At 48.1% G+C, this 24,083-nt stretch overlaps 2 protein-coding genes and 1 pseudogene across 2 annotated transcripts; all 3 read right to left on the reverse strand.

Moving 5' to 3' along the window:
• Positions 1 to 371: 371 nt before the first annotated feature.
• Positions 372 to 3,379, reverse strand: LOC136550358 (disease resistance protein Pik-2-like; annotated as a pseudogene).
• LOC136550359 (putative pentatricopeptide repeat-containing protein At1g26500) lies at positions 2,736 to 19,616 on the reverse strand. The gene is made up of 3 exons (XM_066541907.1): positions 17,985 to 19,616; positions 17,572 to 17,691; positions 2,736 to 2,872 (listed from the first exon to the last, which is right to left on the reverse strand). Exon 1 carries the CDS (start codon positions 19,581 to 19,583, stop codon positions 18,048 to 18,050), a length of 1,536 nt encoding a protein of 511 aa, XP_066398004.1. The 5' UTR covers positions 19,584 to 19,616; the 3' UTR covers positions 2,736 to 2,872; positions 17,572 to 17,691; positions 17,985 to 18,047.
• Positions 7,003 to 7,428, reverse strand: LOC136549099 (disease resistance protein PIK6-NP-like). Its single transcript, XM_066540398.1, has one exon. It carries the CDS (start codon positions 7,426 to 7,428, stop codon positions 7,003 to 7,005), a length of 426 nt encoding a protein of 141 aa, XP_066396495.1.
• Positions 19,617 to 24,083: the final 4,467 nt, after the last annotated feature.

The following is a 24,083-nucleotide window of genomic DNA, read 5'->3' on the forward strand; positions in this document are numbered from 1 at the left end:
TCTCTTTAGAGCCAGAGAAATTATTGTCGCTTTTGAACATCAAATTGCATAACAGCAAAATCAAACATACTTAAAAAGAAAAAAAAAAAGCCTTCCTGTCCTAGGCAAGTTGGGGCAGGCTAGAAAGACACTTCTACATAATTCACAGATTAATTTGATTTGTATTGGCAATTTATCCTCCTTTTTTTCAAAAGAAAAATTGCAACTGTGCTGCTATTGTTTCATGACAACACTGCATCTTAATGAGTTAATGACAGAATCAATGATGATACTCCAACAACGGTGAGACGAAACTACAGGACCAAAGGTGAGTGCAACCGACAGCATTGCAGAGACATAATAATTCAGTTATGGAAGGGAGTGATCAGAGATTACAAATCATCAGAGTTGTCTAAATATGAAGACCATAGGTTCCCCCTATGATCTAAGGTGGATCTGTCCTTGCCTTCATCGGTACCCACTTTTTCGTATTGAAAGTGACAGTGGGCTTACTAGGGTTCTTCTCGCTTCTCGGCATCATCCTTCAGAGATTGAATGACATCCTCCATAGTGTTGTCTGGACAAGCAGAAACCGAAACCTCCTTAAGATTAGGAAGGAACTCTATACCAGAAACCTCTTGGATGGAAGCTTGTTCAAACAATGACAGTTCTAGCTTTTCAAGCCTAGGCAAGGCACCTTCATGAAATCTTGCCCTCCAAGCTTCAAACATGGCAAGATGAATGACAAGCAACTTAAGAACTGGGAATTCTGATGCAGCAACAGCAAATTAGGTTTCAACATATGCACTGTGATGCAACCGAAGGTAGATTAGGCTAGGCAACCGTGCAAGCACCTCCAGGTCTTCCTTTGCACTTAGTTCGGTTGCACGAAGGGTTAACTCAGTGAGGTTAGAAAGAGATGGGAACCACTTCGGTAGTTTTCTTAACTGACCACGAAAGTCGACACTTCTCATAAACAATGGTGGTCTTGATAATGAATCAAGAGAATTGAAGTTTACTGTCCCATCAGGACGCCAAAGTAATAATGAGCATAAGCTGCTACTTATATTCTCAAGTGCAGACATCAAGGATGCCCAGCTGTTGTCATCATCAACAAACATCATTACCCCAAGCTTCCTCAAACGAGATAATTTCCCCAGCTCACTAATGGAATGGGAAGCATACTCTGTGATTTCTACCTGCTCAAGTGTTTCAAGTGCATCCAAATTGCCAATTTTGTTAGGGACATGCAACCCCCAAAACTCAGAAACAGGCCACAATCCATTGCGATTGTAAAATCTTCTCCCTCCAAGTAAGTTTATTAAGTGAGGAAGATAGGTAATGCCTGGAGGCAAATGCTTGACACCCGTTTCCCTTATATCCAGAGTCTCCAACTTCTGCAGGTTTCCTATTTGTGCGGGGAGTTCCATGATGTGCGATTTTCTGAGACTAAGATACTCCACAACTGAAAGAGGCTGCATACATTTTTGAGATCTCTATTCCTCAGAATTCCATAACCTTCTAAATCTAATATTCTCAATAGTTTCATCCAACCAAACTGCAGTGTTTCTCCACCAGAGAATATGCTCAAGGACCGGACATGGGATAACATCTTTCTTGTTGCAATATCTTTCATGTCTCCACTGTGAACAGATAGTCGCCGAATTTTCTCTTGTGGCACTGAAATGTGCTGTTCACCTACCAGAGTGATAAAATTCTCTTCAATTGACCTTGACACAATAATCTCTAACATCACGTCATGAACTCGTAATGTTTTGACCTTCCCAGTAAAGCTCTCGTCGAAGTAGCTTTCTGCCACTTCAAAGACACTAAGTCCACGCTTTTCAGTCACAAAGCGTTCGGCTACCCATCGTCTCAGTACACTTTTCCTTCTGATAATATGGTCCTCAGGGTAAACACTTAAATATAAGAAACAAGTTTTCAAGTGGTAAGGAAGATCATTATAGCTTAGCTCAAGTATTTTCTTCAATCTCTCAAGTGATGGACTAGTTTCAAGCTCCGATCCAAGAGAGCTATAAATTTGCTGCCACTGATCTTTACTTAGCACTGGCTTACTGACCAAGAGACCTGCTATGCTCACTATAGCTAAGGGTGCACCCCCACATTTTCCCAAGATCTTTTCTGAAATTTCCTTTAAGTTATCCGGGCGATTAACTGTACTGCCAAATATCCTTTTAAAGAACAAGTCTCTGGATTCATGATCTGTGAGAGGTTCGATTTCGTAAGCTCGGTCATACTCATGGAAACAACAGGTGTGTGCTACAGCTCTGATTCACGTTGTAACCAGTATTCTGCTACCATTGTTTAGTCAGGCAGAGAAAATCGAATAGCTTCGCATGCAGCTATGCTCCAAACATCATCAAGAACAATTAGATATATCTTGTTTTCCAATTGCTGCCTCAGCATGCTTGCAAGTTGCCCCACGTCCCATGCTTCCATGCCCTTGAGAAGGTCTTCCAAGGATGTTTCACTAGCTCTCGGCTCATGAAAACCCTTTTGATAAACTGGCTGGATAATTTGTCTGAGAATGTGTCTCATCAGCATCTTGACATCAAATCTCTGGGACACAGTTACAAAAGCATGACATTGAAAACGTCCACCTTTTGCAGATAGACTTTGGTATATTGTCATAGCAAGAGTTGTCTTTCCCAAACCACCGAAACAGAATATGGATATGACTCGCAATTGTTGTAAGTTTTCCTCCATCAACCATTGCACAAGATTTTCCTGGCGTGGTTCAATGCCTACAAGCTGTCTTCTCTCTGGAAAGAGTGCAGCTCTGTGAAGATCGAGATCTAAATGATTAGCTGGGGTGTCATAAGCAGCTGTGCTGTTCCCAGCAGCTCCAAACATGTGATGATTGCCATTATACCTGCAGAAGTTAATAGTTGTAACAACAGTACAGAAAACAGCTAGTTTCTTGGCCATATGGAAGCATATTATCAAAGTACTAACGAGGATAAAAAAGGATAGTGTTGACTTTAGTTGATAAGTATATATCTACAGTATATGCAGAATGATGCAGGAACTTGATGCCAAGCATGCAAAGTTCATTCTACGAGGTAAAGTTTTTGACATTATACTCACACTGGTAAAAAAGTTCATTAAATACATAATATCATTTATTAGGAGGCTTTATCAATCTATACACTTCTACTTATCTCGACAAAAAAAAATCTATATAATGCCCTTGTTATCTCACATTTACAAGTTATGCATATAACTGGATTGAACAGCAGATAATTCTTGCAGAGCACATGCCTTTTTTTGAAAGAAATGGTTTCCAGTGCTGGATGAGCTCTAAAATAATAGCCATGTTGAGATAAGGGATGACACCTTTTCCAGCAATTACTCTCAATCAGTTGACCATCAAATACAGTTTTACCCTGCCATACCTCTTGGCTTCTCACAATGAACATAACGTTCATCTAATCTTAGAAAAGATTTCTTTTTTGAGGAATCAGGAGGGGTAAAAGTAAAACCCCTACTGATTTTATATATCAATAAAAAAGATAAAGGTGCAAACAAAGAAAAGGTCAAATTAGAGATACTTTAGGTGTCCTATTCCAGATTTGCCATTGTGTTAAAAAAATGAATCCTTAATAAAAAGGGTAAAAGAGCAACAGCATGGAAGCTGTTCATATTGTTAGAAAGTGAGATGGTGCGAGTTACCTTGAATTTCGGTCACTTATATCTCTAGCGCGCATTTTAAGTTCATGGAAACTCCGCCTATGGTGGGGCGTCTTTGGTGTCCTAGCATAGCAGGTCCCAAGCCCTGGTAAAGGAGGAGGGTTGTGTTAGGCGTGGCGAGCCAATACAAAAACTTAGCCACTTAAATGGAGATGAAACCCGAAGGAAAATCGTTGGGGCGTAACCCTCTTAGCGACGCGCCATATCGGAACCCGGGTATGGTGTTAAATGGGCAAGGGCTGGGTTGTCACCCCCGTGACGCGCCGTGTCGTGATCTGGACATGGTGTCAAGTAACCAAGGATCGGGTCGTCGCTTCCTTAGTGGCGCGCTACATCGGCGCCCGGGTGTAGTGAAAAATGAGCAAGGGTCTTCGCATCAGAGTCGACGGGTGCGAAGGGTAAGGAAGCTAGTCGAACCAACTAGGATCCGTTTAGGTAGTTGGAATGTAGGGTCACTTACAGGTAAGTTAAGAGAATTAGTTGATACCGCGACTAGGAGGCGTGTAAATATATTATGCGTTCAAGAGACTAAATGGAAGGGTCAGAAGGCGAAGAAGGTGGACAATACAGGTTTCAAGCTTTGGTACACAGGGACAGTCGCGAATAGAAATGGAGTAGGAGTTTTGATTGATAAGAGCTTCAAGAATAGTGTGGTGGGAGTGAGAAGGCAAGGAGATAGGATTATCTTAGTCAAGCTTGTCGTTGGTGATATGGTCTTGAACGTAATTAGTGCGTATGCCCCCCAAGTAGGCCTCGACGAGAGTGCTAAGAGACAGTTCTGGGAAGACTTAGATGGCCTGGTTAGAGCTATACCTAGTAGTGAGAAGCTTTTTATAGGAGGAGATCTTAATAGGCATATAGGTACTACAAGCGCAGGTTTCGAGGCAGTTCATGGAGGTTTTGGGTATGATAGTAGGAATCAGGAGGGGGAGGAAGTTCTAGACTTCGCGGTAGCTTTTGACCTGATGATAACCAACACTTTCTTTAGGAAGAGAGAATCTCATCTAGTGACCTTCAGTAGTGGACAACACTGTAGCCAGATTGACTTTGTCCTCGCAAGAAGAAAGGACAAACGAGCATGCTTGGATTGCAAGGTGATACCAGGGGAGTATGTTGTTTCTCAACATAAGCTTTTAGTGGTAGATTTTCATTTTCAGGTGCGTGCCCGTAGGGATAAACAAGCTAAGATTAAAAGAACAAAGTGGTGAAACTGAAAGGGGAGACGTCAGAGGTATTTAGCGAAAGGGTTATCAAAGAGGGCTCTTGGAAGGAAGAAGACGACATAAACAATATGTGGGACAAGATGGCAACCAACATTCGGAAGGTAGCCTCAGAGATGTGTGGAGTAACCAAAGGAAGGGGACGCGAGGCTAAAGATACTTGGTGGTGGAACGAGGAAGTCCAAAGGGCTATTAAGGAGAAGAAAGAATGCTATAAACGCTTGTACCATGACAGGAGTGTGGACAACATAGAGAAGTACAAGGTGGCAAAGAAGACTGCAAAGCGAGCTGTAAGTGTGGTAAAGGGTAGAGCGTACGAGGATCTTTACCAACATTTGAGTACGAAGGAAGTAGAGAAGGACATTTATAGGATGGCTAGGGTTCGTGAGAGAAAGACACGGGACTTCAACCAGTTAAGTGCATTAAGGATGAAAGGGAGCATCTCTTGGTAAAGGAGGATAAGATCCGACATCGATGGCAAGAGTATTTTGATAAATTGTTCAATGGTGAGAATATAGGACACAACCTTTCAGTTGGATGACTCTTTTGATGACACCAATAGGCGCTTTGTGCGGAGAATCCAAGAATCTGAGGTCAGAGAGGCGTTGAAAAGGATGAAAGGAGGTAAGGCGATGGGACCGGATGGTATCCCAATCGAGGTGTGGAGATGCCTCGGGGACATAGCTGTAGTATGGTTAACCAAGCTGTTCAACCATATTTTTCGATCGAACAAGATGCCTGATAAGTGGAGGAGAAGTATATTGGTACCGGTCTACAAGAATAAAGGGGATATTCAAAGTTGTACAAATTATCGGAGAATTAAGTTGATGAGCCATACTATGAAACTATGGGAGAGAGTTATTGAGCATCGCTTGAGAGCAATAACGCGGGTCTCTATGAACCAATTTGATTTCATGCCCGGAAGGTCAACCATGAAAGCCATTTTCTTAATAAGACAAGTTATGGAGCGGTATAGGGAGAAGAAGAAGGATCTACACATGGTTTTTATTGACTTGGAGAAGGCTTATGATAAAATAACAAGGAATGTTATGTGGTGGGCTTTGGACAAACATAAAGTCCCAACGAAGTATGTCAGGCTCATTAAGGACATGTACAACAATATTGTGACTAGAGTTTGAACAAGTGATGGAGACACGGATGACTTCCCGATAAGGATAGGACTACATCAAGGGTCAGCTTTGAGCCCTTATTTGTTTGCTTTAGTGATGGATGAGGTCACAAGGGACATACAAGGGGACATCCCTTGGTGTATGCTTTTCGCGGACGATGTAGTGCTAGTTGATGAAAGCCGGACAGGAGTGAATCAGAAGCTGGAGTTATGGCGGGAGACTTTTGAGTCCAAAGGTTTTAGACTTAGTAGAACTAAAACTGAGTATATGAGATGTGACTTCAGCACTACTACTCGGGAGGAGGAAGATGTTAGTTTGGAAGGTCAAGTAGTGCCTAGGAAGGATACCTTTCAATATTTAGGATCAATGCTACAGAGGGACGGGGATATTGATGAAGATGTTAGCCATAGAATCAAAACAGGGTGGATGAAGTGGCGCAAGCGTCTGGTGTCCTATGTGACAAAAGGGTATCACAGAAGCTAAAAGGCAAGTTTTATAGGACGGCGATTAGACCTGCTATGTTGTATGGTGCAGAATGTTGGCCTACGAAAAGACGACATATTCAACAGCTAAGTGTCGCGGAAATGCGTATATTGCGTTGGATTTGCGGTCATACAAGAAGGGATCGAGTTCGGAACGATGATATACGTGAGAGATTAGGGGTAGCGCCAATTGAAGAAAAGCTTATCCAACACCGGTTGAGATGGTTTGGACATGTGCAACGGAGACCTCCAGATGCACCGGTGCGTGGTGGAATCCTAAGTCAGGATAGTAACGTGAAGAGAGGCAGAGGAAGACCGAAATTGACTTGGGTAGAGGCAATAAAAGGAGACTTGAAAGGATGGAATATACCCAAAGACTTAGCCTTAGATAGGAGTGCTTGGAAGACAGCTATTCACATGCCTGAACCTTGATTGCTTCTGTTGGGTTTCAACTCTAGCCTATCCTAACTTGTTTGGGACTTAAAGGCTTTGTTGTTGTTGTTGTTGCTGCTGCATTTTAAGTTCATGGATTTGTTTGGCAATCCTATGCCGCAACCTGGTGGTCAGCAATACGTGAGTCATCCTGCAGAAGATCGCTACAGGGCCACCACTACTATGATTGCCATTGCTGTTGCCAAGGTGGTGTTCAAATTCATCAATACAATCCTCCACATCATATGCAATCTCACGCACTTGCTTCATCCAAATCTTAACTTGCTTGCGTTGTTCATTTCTCTCAGCAAGGTCCTGAAGGAAGGCTGTCATGCTCTCTAGCTCATCCTTCAAATATTGCAATTCACTCCGGAAACCACCTAGAAGCTGGGTTTCTTGCACAGGAAGTGTGCCCAGCTTCCCCAGGAGAGTATGGATGGCACCTTCTGCAGCACTAACAACCGCACGCTCCATTTCTCTAGCAAAAGATCGAACAAAACAAGAGCTGGGAAAAGTAAAGAAAAGAAAACCAAACCCTATTTTGTTATTGGGACCTCACAATGAAAGTTCCTTCAAAAAAAGAAAAGAAAAGAAAAGCTGGATGAAAGAACAAACCAGGTTATAACCCCTGCTTCTGTTTGCGTAGCCTCAAATGAACGCTGGGTGAGAGATATGGAGATCTGAATGCCTGTACAGAGTCTCTTAGAGGAAGAGTAGCCCTGCTTCTTAAGAAAGCATATCAGAGTCAACTGAATGCATTGCACATCCGAATGGTTCTTAAAATCAAAAAAAGAATGCTGGACTTTCCTAAAAAAAGTGTGAATAGTTGACTGAATCCGCTATTGTTTATCTAGTATACTTGTTTTTAACGGAACAATATGTTCTGCCATACTGCAGCCTGTGATAGAATTGTAATTCCTTTTTCTTGGGCTAACCCTGGAAGGGTAGCTATATCGGAGTCATACATGGGCCATATATGGGCCTTAATACACACATACTCCAACACCCCCCCGCAGTTTGAACTACCGTCACAGCGGAGTTGCAGACTGGACATGAAAAGAAGAACACACACGAGCCCCCCCACAGACGCAACTAGCCACCGGTGATGTTGAGGCTAGAGCGAAACTCGGAGAATGTGGAGGACGGGAGGCCCTTGGTGAAGATGTCGGCAAACTGGGAGGCGGTCGGGACGTGGAGGACCCGAACATCGCCGATGGCGACCCGATCGCGGACAAAGTGAAGGTCGATCTCCACATGCTTGGTCCGCTGGTGCTGAACAGGGTTGGTGGAGAGGTACACCGCACTGACGTTGTCGCAGTAAACAAGCGTGCTCCGGGAGAGGGGACTGTGGAGCTCGGCAAGAAGTTGGCGGAGCCAGGAGGCCTCCGCCACGCCGTTAGCGACAGCGCGGTACTCCGCCTCGGCACTGGAACGGGAGACCACCGGCTGGCGCTTGGACGACCAGGACACCAGGTTGCCGCCCAGAAAAACAGCATAGCCGGAAGTGGAGCGTCGAGTGTCTGGACACCCGGCCCAGTCGGCGTCAGTGTAGACGACGAGATCGGTGGAGTGAGACCGGTGGAGTAGCAGGCCGTAGTCGACAGTGCCTCGGAGGTAGCGGAGGAGGCGCTTGAGAGCAGTGAGGTGGGGCTCTCGGGGATCATGCATGTGGAGGCATATCTGCTGAACTGCATAGGTGATGTCTGGCCTGGTGAAGGTGAGGCACTGAAGTGCTCCTTCAAGGCTCCGGTACGCAGTGGGGTCTGGTACTGGGTTGCCCGCTGCCTCTGACAGCTTGGCCTGAGTGTCAACTGGAGTGGAGCAGGGCTTACAGTCAGTCATCCCAGCTCGCTCCAGGATATCAAGAGTGTACTGTCGCTGGTGAAGAAGGAGACCGGTGGGACGAGGCTGAACTGTGACGCCGAGGAAGTGATGGAGCACACCAAGATCCTTCATAGCGAACTCCTGTTGAAGAGAGGTGATGATACGCCGGAGGAGTGACGGACTGGAGGCTGTGAGCACAATGTCATCAACATAGAGCAGCAGATAGGCAGTCTCAGCGCCGTGGTGATAGATAAACAGAGAAGTATCTGACTTTGCCTCCACGAATCCCAATGTCAGCAGGTAAGCAGCAAACCGAGAGTACCAAGCCCGAGGGGCCTGCTTGAGGCCGTAGAGGGACTTGTTGAGCCGGCAGACCATATCAGGACGAGAAGAGTCAACGAAGCCCGCAGGCTGGCTGCAGTAGACTGTCTCAGTCAGAGTACCGTGCAGAAAGGCATTCTTGACGTCGAGCTGGTGCACGTGCCAGGTGCGAGAGAGAGCCGGTGAGAGAACCGTGCGGACGGTAGCCGGCTTCACCACTGGACTGAACGTCTCATCGTAGTCGACGCCAGGGCGTTGAGTGAAACCCCGGAGAACCCAGCGAGCCTTGTACCGATCAAGGGAACCATCAGCCCGCCGCTTGTGTGTCCAGATCCACTTGCCGGTAACAACGTTGGAGCCAGGCGGACGGGGCACCAGATCCCATGTCTGGTTGGCGAGGAGTGCCGCGTACTCCTCCTCCATCGCGCGACGCCAGTGCAGATCTGACAAGGCGGCGCGAACGGAAGAGGGTACAGGAGAGACCTGCGGCTCGCCTGGCATCGCTGCGAGAGCCAGGGGCCGCAGGGTACCAGCCGCGTACCGCGTCACCATAGGGTGAACATGACGCGGGGGTCGGTGCAGGAGAGGCGGGTGGTACACCGACTGCGCGACACGGGCAACCAGGGGCGGAGGTGGCGGCGTAGGTGTCGACGGCGGAGAAGAGGCCACCGGTGGTGACCGAGGCGGCGACGGTGGTGGCGGGGCCGGCTCCGGATGCAGCGGAGCCGGACGCACTCGGCGGTGGTAGACACGCACCGGCTGTGCGAAACGCGCAGCAGGTGCTGAAGCCGAGGTCTCCGGACCCGCGCAGGGCGTAGGGCCAGGAGCAGCACCGGAGTCCAGCGCCGCCGGACCCGCGCTGGGCGCAGGGTCAGGGGCCGCACCAGAGGGCGTCGAGCCGGAGCACGGAGCCGGCGAAGGGCACGGTGGAGTAGTACCTGCAGGACACAACGGCAATGGTGGCTGGTCCACCGTGTCAGTGGGAAATAGGGAGAAGAGGTCAAGGTCGGTGGTGGAGGGGGGTGGGGAGGTGGTGGAGAAAGGGAAGACGGACTCGTCAAACACCACGTGGCGAGAGATGAGGATCCGACGAGAGGTGAGGTCAAAGCAACGGTACCCCTTGTGATCCGGGGAGTACCCGAGGAAGACACACTGAGTCGAACGGGGAGCCAGCTTGTGGGGAGCAGTGGCAGTGGTGTTAGGGTAACACGCACACCCGAAGACACGAAGGTGATCGTAACGAGGGGGGGTACCGAAGAGAGCGTGGTGTGGAGTGGGAGCCGGACAGGCAACGGAAGGTAGGCGGTTAAGGAGGTAGGTGGAGGTGTGCAAACTCTCAGCCCAGAAGTGAGCAGGAAGCGAAGCCTGGAACAGAAGGGTGTGCATGGTGTCGTTCGTGGTGCGAATCATGCGCTCAGCCTTACCGTTCTGGGAGGAGGTGTAGGGACATGACATGCGTAACTGCACACCGTGAGAGAGGAAGAAAGCACGAGAGTTGGAGTTATCGAACTCACGCCCATTGTCACACTGAACGGCCCTGATGGTGAGGCCGAACTGAGTAGACACCCAGGCGAAAAAGTGGAGAAGCGTGGGGAATGCATCAGACTTAGCACGCAAGGGAAAAGTCCAAGAATAATGAGAGAAATCATCAAGCACGACAAGATAGTATTTATAGCCAGAAATGCTCATAACAGGTGACGTCCATAGGTCGCAATGTACAAGATCAAAAATATGGGTCGCATGGGAAGAGGAGGTAGGGAAAGGAAGACGAACATGACGGCCCAGTTGGCATGCCTGACACAAGTGCTCATCGTGAGCCCGAGTACATGGTATGTCGGAACTACGACTAAGCTGGGTCAAAGCATTACGGCCAGGATGCCCAAGACGCCGGTGCCATGTAGTGGATGAAGTGGTGGCGGCAAAAGCAGCTGACGAAGCGGAGGGCGAAGCGGAGGAAGCAGACGCAGGAAACCGAAGGGTGTAAAGGGGCCCCGTGCTGTCACATCGGAGAAGAGGACGCCGGGAAGCCAAATCCTTCACAGTAAGACCAGATGAGTCAAATTCAACAGAACATGAATTGTCAGCTGTAAAACGACGAATAGAAAGGAGGTTGTGAACCATAGAGGGAGCAACAAGGACATCCGGAAGACGAAAAGAGTCCATGAGTGTGAGCGGCACCCACGGAAGTGACAGGAAGACACGAACCATTGGCGACCATGATAGGACGAAGGGTGGGAGGAAGGAGGATGAACAGAAGAGAGTATACCAGGGTTGGGGGTGGTGTGGAAGGTAGCACCCGAGTCGGCGATCCAGTCTGGGCCGACTGGAGGAGTCAGGGTCATGGTGCCGAAAGAGCGGGCCAAAGCCGTCGGGTCCCAACCGACAGGCCCTGGCGTGGTCCAGGTAGGTGGAGCCCACGGCGACAAGAACGGGGCGACTGGGACGGCGCCGGTGAGCATGGCCGCCGGTGGACCAGGCTCGCCCCCGGGAGCCCGGAAGGGCCACATGGAGATGCGCCCTGACCAAGGGTTGTTGAAGGAGGGCCAGGGTGTACCCCGTGGAGCCGTCGGAGTACTCCCACAGGCCAGGGCCCGCACCACGCCCCCCCCCCCCCCCCCCGCGTCGACGACGGCCGCCACGGCCCCCCCCCCACCCCCGCTCGGCCCGGGAGGAGGAGGACCAAGAAGGGACGACGCTGGTGGAGCGGAAGGACGTGGCGGAGGAGTGGCGGCAAGAGCAGTCGAGGGAGACGAGGACCCCGGCAGCGGGTAGTGACCCAGGCGTGATGCCCTGAGTGAGCTCCTCCATGACAAGGTCGTCACGGACCTGGAGGAAGGTGGGAAAGGGCCGCTGCCGGGTAATCCTAGGTGCGGAGGTGGCTTGTACCGCTCGTTGAGGCCGCGAAGGACGTTGAGGACCAAGATCCGGTCCTCCACGGCCCAGCCAAGGTCACCGAGGGAGTCTGCCATGGTCTTCATCTTCCGGCAGTACTCGCCAACGGAGAGGTCGCCCTGGACGAAGGTGCGGAAGCTTGCGTCGAGACGCAGGGCCCGGGCTTCGGCGTTGCCCAGGAACTGGCCCTCGAGCGCCAGCCAGGCCCGGCGGGCGGTGCTCTCAGGGGTGCTGCGGACGAGGTCGTGAAGGTCGAGGGAGATGGTCCCCAGGATCCACGAGAGGACGATGCTGTCGAGACGCAGCCATGAAGGGGTTCGAGCCGCAGGCGGGGCGTCGGTGAGGACGTGGTCGTCGAGGGCGTAGCGGCGGAGGATGAGAAGGACCAGGTCCCGCCAGCGGGCGTAGGAGGGCGACTCAGGGTCGAGGACGAAAGGAACCAGGCTCCGGATGTTCTGGACACCACCGGCTTGGTAGTGCAGCTGCGCGACGAGGGGATCAGCCGAGTTGGGCCAGAGAGCCACTGTAGGGGACGGACTGTGAAGCAGACGAGGTGGCAGTGGTGTCGTGGTACAACGGATGGACGAGGAGTTGCTCCGCCTCGGCGATCTGACGGGCCAGAACATCGGCCGCATCGCGCTCCCGCTCCCAGGCTTGGGCCGCCGCGCGCAGGCGTGCCTGGCCCTCCGCGGCAGCGGCCCGGGCGGTGACTGAGAGCCGCTGCGAGGGCGGAGTCCGGTGGAGGCGCTGCGTGAAATGGCAGAGGAGGCGGGGCGGGAAAAGGAGCCTGGAAGTCCGCGCGCGCGCGTGCGGCGTCGTCGGTGGAAGCCCGCAGCCGCGCGAGCATCTGCGCCGCCCGCATCCGCGCCGGGGAGGCCCGCATCCGCCCCGTCCGCAGCCGCGCCGCCCGCATCCGCGCCGGGGAGGCCCGCAGCCGCGCCGGGGAGGCCCGCAGCCGCGCCGGGGAAGCCCGCATCCGCGCCGGGAAGGGCCACGGCGGCGAGAAGAGAAGCGGCGGCGGTGGCTGGGTCTCCGGGGCGCGCGCGGCTCGTGATTTGCGCCCAGGTGGAAGGAAGAGGGGGGAAGCAGTGGAAGTAGGAGGGAGGGGGAGGAGGTGGTGGGCCACCGGCCATGGCGGCAGCGGCTGCCGGCGGCGGCTGCCTGCCTGGCGGCTGGGAGAGGGAGGAAAGGGAAAACATAAGCTGATACCATGATAGAATTGTAATTCCTTTTTCTTGGGCTAACCCTGGAAGGGTAGCTATATGGGAGTCATACATGGGCCATATATGGGCCTTAATACACACATACTCCAATAGCCTGCAGGTGCATTGAAAATTTGAAAGTCACTGATATGTGGTCCAGGTGGGAGAGTGAGCCCACATGTCAGCAACCTTCAATGCACCTACACGGTACCTTGCAAACAGGCACACTTGGATACCCACCACAAGTTGCACAGGGGTGTTTGGTTCTACCTCCTAAACTTTAGTCGCTAGTCCCATCGGATGTTTGGGCACATGCATGGAGTATTAAATATAGACTAATTACGAAACTAAATACACAGATTGAGATTAATTTGCGAGACAAATTTTTTAAGCCTAATTAGTCCATGATTTGACAATGTGGTGCTACAGTAACATGTGCTAACGACGGATTAATTAGGCTTAATAAATTCGTCTCGCGGATTACTGACGGATTCTGTAATTTGTTTTTTTATTAGTATCCGAACACCCTATGCGACATCCCATGTGACATCCGATGAGACACCTCTTAAACTTTAGTCCCTGCATCCAAACACAATTTTGAACACAAACAAGGCATTCTAAAAGAACCTGTGCCAATGATAAAAAATTGATCGGAAAACCCCATACAACACCAAAGTTGAACAGCGAACAATTTTTGAAATATGAACAGTGACACAAAAGTAAGGAATAAAGTGCAGTTAGGGCCCTAAACTTCCAAGGGTGTATAAACTTTAGAATTGCACAATTGGATTGCTAAACCTGTGTGTTCCTTATGTTGTTCAATGATGTGAAACTTTTAAGTACCCGACAGGTCTAATGCAGGCCCTAATAAATGAAATTCCAGGTGGGGATCCTCTCCCCCTGTTTTTCGCCTTAAAAAAATAACTGTGTCTTTTTTTTTTCTCTCGAACACGCACGAGAGCTGCGTATCATTATATTAAGAAGAAAAAGGGGGGGGGGGGGGGTGGTTAGAGCCGTATACAGATCACACACCCACACACGAAACACTCAGTAGAACTAAAACTCACGCGACTAATAAAACTTTAAATACCAACCGGCGCAAGGGCAAGGAGATAAGACACACCTCGAGCCCTAGCCAAACTCCAAAACCTCAACTCCTCTAAAGCTAGTGATATAACCAGTCAGAGAAGGGGAAATGCCGTTGAAAACACACCGATTGCGGTCAATCCAGATAGCCCAAGCACCTAAGATGATGACCGAATATGGGAAAGACGCCAAATATGGGAATCATCAACTTCAGGCTGCAATATTACGTTAGAGACTAGATCCCAGAGGTTGAGGTAATCAGCCAAGACGACAACAGACAAGGCCCCTCAGATATCAGTAACCCATTGCAAATCAGTCAAGGTGTCAAAAGCAGTCCTTCTGCTATAGCCACTCTTCTAGGCACCAATTCAACTAGTCTAGGTGCAATCTGGGCAATACTCTGTCCATGTAGCCATTTATCCTTCCAAAATAATGTATTTCTTCCATCTCCCACCTCTGTAGTGACTGTGTGTGTGCCTCAATACAGATGCATATCCAACTTAACAAGCATATGACAAAATGTCACATAGATCATGTAAAGTTTGCAGAGTAATATAAAGGGAGGCACAATAGAACTTGAGAGAAGACATGCAAAATACCTCTTCAAATGAAAAACACCAACATTCCCGACTATAGATCATGGTAAAGCTTAATTCTATGCTGAACCACTCACTAATGAGGCAACATGGCAAGAACTAATGACAGAGTTTGTATTTATAGTGTAATTCTTGCTGACGTCAGCAACAATATTGATCTTTCTAGTATACTTCTTGCTGATGGTACAGGTTTTCTTGCTGATCTTGGGTTGTCATATATTACAACACCAACCATGTCCAAATTTAGTCATGCACTGCCTCATAAAAGTACAATTGCTCAACTTTCCCGACTATCCTAACCAGTGGCGGATATAAGCCTAGGGCCACTATGGCCACGGCCCCAGGCGTTGGCCCATTTTCTCTACACTGTAGCACACTGTTCCAAAGAGGCCCAATTAATCTACCAAAATGAGCCCATGGAGTGGCCCTAGGCGTTGGGCCAGTCCAGCTCCGCCACTGATCCTAACCTATATATCTGTCATAATGCATCCTGTTCTACTTCCTCCCATGCATTTTTTTTAAGGTTTGGAACACCCACTCGAAAGTTGGTATTCTTTCATCCTTTAGAAGCATATTCTACTTGCGTGCTAGACTCCAGAATAAGCTATGTATTACTCCCTCTATGTCAACCTTGATGTCTCAGTGGAACTGCAGGTTTTGCGCCTAGCAATATGTGAAGAACTATAAGAGCTTGTTCATGTCATTTGCATGTTCCACCCACACATTCATTGCTTCCCTGCAGACTATGTATTTATCACCAATCAATATAAATGATTTTGTATCTACTGTTTTTAAACTAGTATTATTATCAGTTATCACTTACCGGTTCTCCAAGTCATGTTATGTTACGGGTACGTTCTTCTCTCCCCATACATCTCCTAAATGATGTTATTTAACCTTTTGGCTTGGCGCGTCACATGCTTGCACTTCATCAAGATATTCATATAACATGGGATTTGTATTCTTGTGCACCCTCATTTGTTTTGTGTTCGTAGATTATTGGAGCGAGTCATGGTTCTGATCCAAGTTTGATGGCTCTATCACCATTGATTCTTCATGTGTGTACAACTGTTTCTTTGCGGTGTATCTGTTTGTGCGCCATGACACAGTTTTCATGTCGTCAATCTTGTGTTTGTTGGTGCCATCGCACATATACCATTGGTGACGCAGCACGGTATGGAGCCAGGTGCTTGTACTAATGGAGGATCCGTGGCACACATGATCAACCCCCGATAAACCTCAGCATCTGATTCACTCTTCTATGTGACATCAGTGGGGCTGAACAAGGGACATCAATGTTAGGGCTTGTTTATCTTGCTAGATCGTTTGCCTTGGCGACAAGTCTTCGTGTGAATCGGCCCTTCCTCTTGAAATGTTTAGCTTCGGCATTCCATCCTGTCCTAACTCCATTGCTTTTCACACGAATGAAGAGTTTGCCCACAAAAGAATAACTAAGAATCGGGATTACCGTTTTGGGATGCACAAGGTCACGCAAGGTGAATGCCGCTGGATTGAAGGTAGGGGCAGTGTATGGTCTATTGGCTGGCTTAGGAGCACAGGTATGCCACTACCACTAGTAGCGCGCGTGCACACACACCGGAGGTAGAAGGTGGTGGAGAACAGAGCAATAACTTACACATTGACACAATGCAAATGGTGCTACCGAATTCTGAATTCAGGTGCAGCTAGCCTCTTATATTCCTTATATCCTTACAACAAAATCAAATTGAGGTAAATGAGGTCACTACCTACCACTACCAGCTACAAGGCCATACTGGCCATACTTCTACCTACTTCTAGCAACTACAACATTCTTTAGCAGGCTGCTGTCACTAGACAGACAAGCCACTGCCAGCATGGGCACAGAGGTGGAGCTGATTAAGCTTCTAGATAAGCAACATCAGAGTCGCCGTGGTACAAGCCGGCGTTTGCTAAGGAGGCACAGAGCAGCTACAAAAGAATACAAATCTATTTGACTCCCATCACGGCCTCTATCGACACTTTTCATTTGTGCAGGAGCGCTGTGGACTATCTGGAAGACGAGGAATGACACGGCGATCAACAAGAAGGTTCTCACTTCCCCTAAAGTGATCATCTTCAAGTCCTTGATGCTGATCAAGTCATGGCGCCCGCTGCTGAAATCGAAGTTGGAGCCGGTAGCAGAAGAAATGATCAACCTGCTCTCATCTAATGCGCATTAGCTTATCTCGTAGTAGTGTCTTAGTTCCTTTCCCTTTGTGGTGGTAGCTTTTGTGAAGTATGTCGTGTGAAAGAGTGAGCTATCTGTTAGGTGCTTTAGAGCTCAGCTCCCAGGTTAGTCGAGTTAAGGTTCGAAAAGGAAGTCGAAGTCTGTAATCTTCTTTACTGTTGCACTCTATCTTGTAAACTGGAATCCCTAGTATCCGGACTAATGGGTGTTCGATACGCTTTCTAATAAAGCTGGGCGAATGCCTTTGGTCTAAAAACGGCCTCTATCGATTTTTCTCAACAAAACCCAAATAAAGCAAACCTCATGAAAACCACACTGACTAGAACCTTCAAGCTCTAATATTTTGGCATCAAGTTATGTTTCATAAACAAATCTTATTTCTAGAAGTGTACCTTGCAACACAAGGATTCCTTTGTTCCTAGCAAATACCCACAAAAAATAATAATAATAAAGTTTAGGTCCAAAATTAGGACCAATATAATAATACCTTTTTTGGTGAGGACTCCAAGAATGAAGAATTAGGCTGCCATATAGCTGATCTTTGCGTGTTTCTTCCATTAAACTTTAGAATACGAAGATTAGACATTGCTATTGGCAAAGAAAGTCACTGGAAAAGAAATGATAAATGAGACAAAACAAAAGTAAAAGGAACTACTATTGACTAATGCTACCATACCACAATCATATTGATAAAAAAAAAAACTACTGCGGTGCAAATGACTTGATTCAAACTTGCAAAGCTGCAAACATAGCATGAATGGATCATCTAAAAGGAAATACTCAGATCATCCCAATGCTAATCCATTTGACCCTTAGAACCACAAAGACGAAGGCAAGCAAGAATTATTTGCATTTTCCTCCACAATAATACTACATGAGTAGATTATCTAATATACTTACTTTGATGTACAATACAACATCACAAGCGCCTAGCTCCTGAGATGATGATTGGGAACAAACATCCTAAACCGATTTGAGAAGTCCATTCATTGCCATCCTTCTCCTATCCCTGGTGGTCATGTGCTCACCATAGGCTGACAAAATGTCTGCAAGATCAATTACTCCAACCTCCCTCAATCTCTTGCCTACCTCTTCAAACATTACTGCCCCCTCCTCATTCGAGAAATAGTACAGAAACTTGTTATAGTCAAATCTCGGCACGTCTACCCCACCCCACATTGTCCTCTCTACAAACTTAGTCGCCTCCAATTTCCTCCCAGCTTTCACCAAGCCACCGACAAATATGCTCTCAAAATTCACCAATGGATCCCTCCCCTTCCGACCCCTCTTCCCAAGGTGTCCCTGAAGCAACATGATGTAAGTGTGCATGTTCGGTTCACATCCCCTGGTGATCATCTCCCTGAATACCTCGGTGGCCTCCCCTGCTCGGTTGATCCTCAGCAATCCCTTCATCAACCCATGGTAGAGAGCAATGTCCTTCTCCTTAACGCCATGGAACACCCTGTATCCTTCCCTCACTCTTCTCCTCACCATCAGCCCATACACCAAATCTCCCAGCACCTCACCATCCACTTCCAGACCTCGTTTTACCATTTCTGCCAACACCATGTACGCGCCCCACACCCTCCCTTCCTTGCACAGCCAAGACACCACCGCGCAGCAGCAGCCGCCTCCTTTGTCCGGCACTCCGCTCCTCCGCATTCCGTCGAACATCTTCATGGCGTCGCCTACGCGGTTGTTCTTGAACATGGTTACCACGATCTCCTGGTACGCCGCGGCACCCGGCTCGAGGCCGCGCTTCTCCATGCCATTCCACACCCTGCACGCGTCCGCGAGAGACCCCGCGCGGCAGTACGCTACGACCAGCAGGTCGCAGCACCTGCCGGTGCGCGCGACTCCATGCCGGTGCTCGGCGCGCTTGATCGCCTTCTCCGCGACGTCAGGGAGCCTGCACGGTTCCGAGCACGCGATCTCGGTGACGAACGTGAGGACCCGAGCGCGGTGGCACTCGGGGAAGAGCGTCACGAGCGCGGCGACCTTCCCGACCTCGCGGGCGGGGGCGAGCCCCCGCACGGCGGAGAGGAGTGCCGCGGCGGAGAGGAGGCTGCGGGGCAGCGAGAAGAGCGTGGAGTGGAGCAGGTCGATGTTCCCGGACTTGGCGAGGACGTCGAGGAGGCGGGCGGCGGTGGCGGGGGAGTGTGGGAACCCAGCGCCTCCGCCTCCGCCGTCGCCGTCGCCGGCGCCGCGGTGGAGGGTGGAGAGGTGCGCGAGGAGGCGGTGCACGGGGCGCCAGGAGAGCGGGAACCGCGCGGAGGCCTGGAGGAAGAGCTCGCGAATGTCGGCGGGCAGCGGCAGCGCGGAGAGGCGGCGGCGCAGCGCGTCGTCGGGGTCGTGCTGCTGCTGGTAGAGGATCGTGCAGAGGCGGAGCAGCAGCGCCGGGTCGGTGGGCTTAGGCACGGGGGCCGGCGCGGGAGACGGCGTGGAGGTGGAGAGGTGGCGGCTGAAAAAGAGGAGGCGGTGGCGGGGACAGGGAGGCATCGTATGGCTTCGGTCGTTGGTGATCCGACGAAGGGCGAGGCGGTCAGGCGGTTCAGCGACTTCAGCCTCAGAGCGCGAGAAAACGGCGCGGATGCCGGCTGGGCACAGTGCCGTGCGAGGTGCGATCGATCGAGCGGAATCTGGGCCGTAGGATCGTGTTTTGACGTTAAGTGCACAGCGGCTTGTGGGAGTTGGGCCGTGTGGCCCGTGCGCGTGTATGGGCCTCATTTGTGCATTGTGGGTTACACGTCCATGGCTCGCGAATGCTTTTCTGTATGATTTAGCCCACGGGGGAGGAGAAAAGCTGCACCACTTTGCCTAAGCTACACTGTGGCAACAGGACCTAGAACCTGTTCGCAGATTGATTTCTGGTGCTGAATTATTGTAAGAGGAAAATACTGTTGGCTGGCTGATAAGCCCTGGCTGAAACCAATAAGCGAAACAGACTGCTAATATCTCAATAGATTATTAGGATAGGAAATGGATGCATATTAGGTGCGACCGTGCAGGTGCCAAATCATACTCATCGGTGTCTATGTACATGAAAATGGATAGGATACGGATGGATATAATTGATATTACATTTGTTTTTATATTTCTGTTTAGATTTGGAATTCGAACACGGATAGTGTCAACCATACCAGATTTGATATCGATATCTTAAATATACGATTTGATGTGAACCTTTCTAAACGAATTCCGATCTCGAATATGATCGAAAAATATCCATGCCGTTTTCACTAGTACTAACCAGTAATAATTGAGCATGGGACAATGGCGCCACTGTTCTAGGCAGTCAAATGGACTATGGAGGATATTGAGTGGATAGAGTTGGAAAGTAGGCAATGACGTTAACTATGGTCTATGGCAGTAGGAGGGACGAGTTGCCGCGGATGTGTGGTAGGGTCTTATTGGAGCTCGGAGCTTTTGCCAGACCCTACCACATTCACGATAATACATCTCATCTAGATCATAGTAGCATGTGTGTCAGTTAGAGGGTGCAAGGGCCGTGTTTGGGTGGCCGATTTCAGCCCAACTAGAACACCCCCCCCCCCCCCCCCCCCCCCCCCCCCCCGCCACCCCACCCACCCACATGTAGCTAGCGCACTATTGGTTGGTTGTGCTAGCCAATTGCACCTGTTCTAGGCCATGCAAAACGGGCGCCTGATGCTCACTCTGTGGATACGAGAATTTTTCTCGTTTCTGTTGGATCAGGATGCCATGGTGTAGCGTACTTGCGCGTGAGATGCCGGATGAGAGAGTACTATTGCACTAGTGCGGGACAAGAGAACTACCAAACAACGTCTCCTTGTGGCTTGACTAAGGCCTTGTTTAGTTTATTTTTTTAAGTTTATTCTCTATCATATCAGATGTTTGAATATATGTATGGAGTATTAAATATAGACTAAAAAATAACTAATTAAATAGATTATAACTAATTTATGAGACGAATTTTTTAAGTCTAATTAGTTCATGATTTGACAATGCGGTGCTACAATAAACATATGATAATGATAGATTCATTAGGCTTAATAAATTCGTCTCGCGGATCACTGATGACTTCTATAATTTGTTTTATTATTACTATCCCAATACTCTCATGTAACACTCCGACGTGACACCCAATGTGATATCCCTAAACTTTACTCACTGGATTTAGACATCACCTAAGGCCTTGTTTAGTTCCTCTCCTAAAATTTAGTTCATATCCCATCAGATATTTGATACATACATGGAGTATTAAATATAGACTAAAAAATAACTAATTATACAGATTACGAAATAATTTACGAGACATATTTTTTAAGCCTAATTAGTCCATGATTTGACATTGTGGTGCTACAGTAAAGATACAATGAACATATGCTGGTGACGGATTAATTAGACTTAATAAATTCGTCTCGCGGAGTATTGAGGACTTCTGTAATTTATTTTATTATTACTATCAAATACTCACATGTGACACCCCGACGTGATATCCCTAAACTTTAGCTCTGAATTTTAACAAGGCCTAAATAAAAACAATAACCGAATAACAAAAGTTGTACGTGCTAAGCCTGGATCTCTGATACAAGCGAGGCTCACTCAACATGAAACCAAATGGGCCTCATCGCTTGGAGGAATTCTGGAGGAATTTGGATGGTTTGAAGGAATGCTGGAGGAATTTGTGAGAGAAAATACTATTCCGAATGAAAAAAGAAGCGGATCAAAGTCAGGTTTAAGGTAAACCACTTTAAAAATATATAAAAACAGTATTCTTGACTAAAATTCTACCATATATATACAATAAGACACATGTCTACATACCATAAGTCAAATACAACTCCTTCAATTTACTCTAACTTTACTATTTCTCCAACGGAGACGGTATACTGGAGTTTCCATCCAACGCCGTATTCAGATACCGGAGGCAGCTCGCAAGAGCAACTCTAAGAGAACATGTATCCGTGTTGTGAAATCCATATTTAACTATTTTAGAAAGAAAGAAGAGTCCATATCTTATATTCTAAAATAACAAGCCATCTATTCCGGAGATATCCAATGCTAAATACCACACCAGCACCACTAGCCTCCGCCTCCCGGGGCGTATTCCCTCACGCCGCTGGTAGTTGGCCCTTTTGAAAACACATGGCGTGGAAAATATATAGAATGGTAACCGGAAAGGCTATTGGAATTTTCTCTCATTTGAGAGGTTTTTATTTTAGAGGCAGGCTAAATCATGAATACAACCATCTAATTTTACACATTTTCTTGGAGTTGCTGTGACACTGAAGCGCCGCCTAGCTAAACAGCCCCTTTCCAACGACATGCAAAACATCGATACCTTTAAGATTTCGTGCAAGTTGCAAAGAAACGACGTGACGCAATCAGGCAACTCTTGCTGCTAAACAAGATCCTCTGCAGTCACGGCAGCGACTGCTCTCTACAGGTCAGGCTAGCATCCGACTGTTCACAGAGATCCAACGGCAACCGACTCCCACCAGGCTTCCTTTGTGTCTGAGTCGTCGAAGCACCATAGCGTTGTTGCTAGCGTTTTTGGCGCGAGGTGCGCATGCTCTTCGGTTTCTGGCGTGAGGGTTGAGCGGCGATTTTCTTGAGCCCGGTGGTCACTGCAAAGAGAGATTCAGGAGAATAATTTAGCCGTCTTCCAAATTCCGAGTGTCAGTACATGCTTCTCCTCTAGCTCGGCCTCGTCGACCGGCACCACCTTCCTATCGCCGGCCTTGGGCGGTGGTGCCGAGATGGTGACGAGCCAGAGACGAGCAGCGGCGGCGGCGATAAACAATCCAGCCTCCAACCGAGGTGAAGCGTGCGACGAGCGTGGTGGCTAGCGCGGGGCCAACATTACGCCGTTGTTGTCCTCGTCGTCATGCAACTCATTGTCACAAACCCATGGTTCTGTTTGCGTCACTATTACAAAAATGATTTATAGCAATACCTCTTTTTCTTTATAGGGGCGACTCTATATTAAGCCGCCTCTATAAATGATTGTCAAATAAGCCGCCCTTACAAATAGATTTGTAGGGGCGGCCGATATTATCAGCCGCCCCTACAAATGGACCGATTTGTAGGAGCGGCTCTATATCCAACCGCCTATTGAACAGACCCTACAAATAGACACCGAGTATTAAAAATTAAGCACTAAAATTCAAAATTTGTAAATGATCCTCGGATGAAGAAACAATCAAAATGAAAGTTGTAGATCTCGAAAAGTTGTGAAACTTTGTAGTTGACAACTTTTTGATCTGAAAACATTTTGTCAAGGAAAATTACGTTTGAATTTCTAAAAATTTAGAATTTTAATTTTTTAAACGATCTCGGATAGACAAACAATAAAAATGAAAGTTATAGATCTTGAAAAGTGATGAAACTTTGTAGTTGACAACTTTCTCATTTGAAATCATCTTGTCATAGAAAACTACGTTCGAATTTCTCAAATTTGAAATTCAAATTTTATAAGTGACCTCGGATGGAGAAACTACCAAAATGAAAGTTGTAGATCTCGACAAGTTATAAAACTTTGTAGTTGACAACTTTTTCATTTGAATTAGTTTATGACCTCAAACAATCAATTTATGCTCAGTTTTGTATAATATGTGGGGAACCAAAATGGATGGTAGACACAATTGATCATGAGGTGCACTGGTGCAGTGGTATAGAAGTTTGTCCGCGAGGGAAAGGTTGCGGGTTCAAATCCCGGCCTTTTGCAAAGTGTGCAAAAATCGTGAAAAAAATGTTACAACTATAGAGTGGATGGTGATTGCTGATGGGGATCTTCTCGGATTAAAAAAAATTACTATTTTTTACCTCTTTTTTGTGATTTATGGAAATTGATTTGTAGGGGCGACTGATAACACCAGCCACCTCTATAAATTGATTTGTAGGAACGATCTAAAACCGCCCCTACAAATACATGATTTGTAGAGGCGTTTGGGTAGGGGTGGCTGGGCAAACTGCCCCTACAAAATCTTTAGAGCTGCCCCTGCTAATGTTATTTGA

The sequence above is a fragment of the Miscanthus floridulus genome, chromosome 4 (genome assembly GCF_019320115.1).
Source record: "Miscanthus floridulus cultivar M001 chromosome 4, ASM1932011v1, whole genome shotgun sequence".
Taxonomy (NCBI): Eukaryota; Viridiplantae; Streptophyta; class Magnoliopsida; order Poales; family Poaceae; genus Miscanthus; species Miscanthus floridulus.

Coding starts and splice junctions, on each gene's coding strand:
- LOC136549099 (XM_066540398.1), bottom strand. CDS start 7,428: ATGGAGCGTGCGGTTGTTAGTGCTGCAGAAGGTGCCATCCATACTCTC.
- LOC136550359 (XM_066541907.1), bottom strand. CDS start 19,583: ATGCCTCCCTGTCCCCGCCACCGCCTCCTCTTTTTCAGCCGCCACCTC.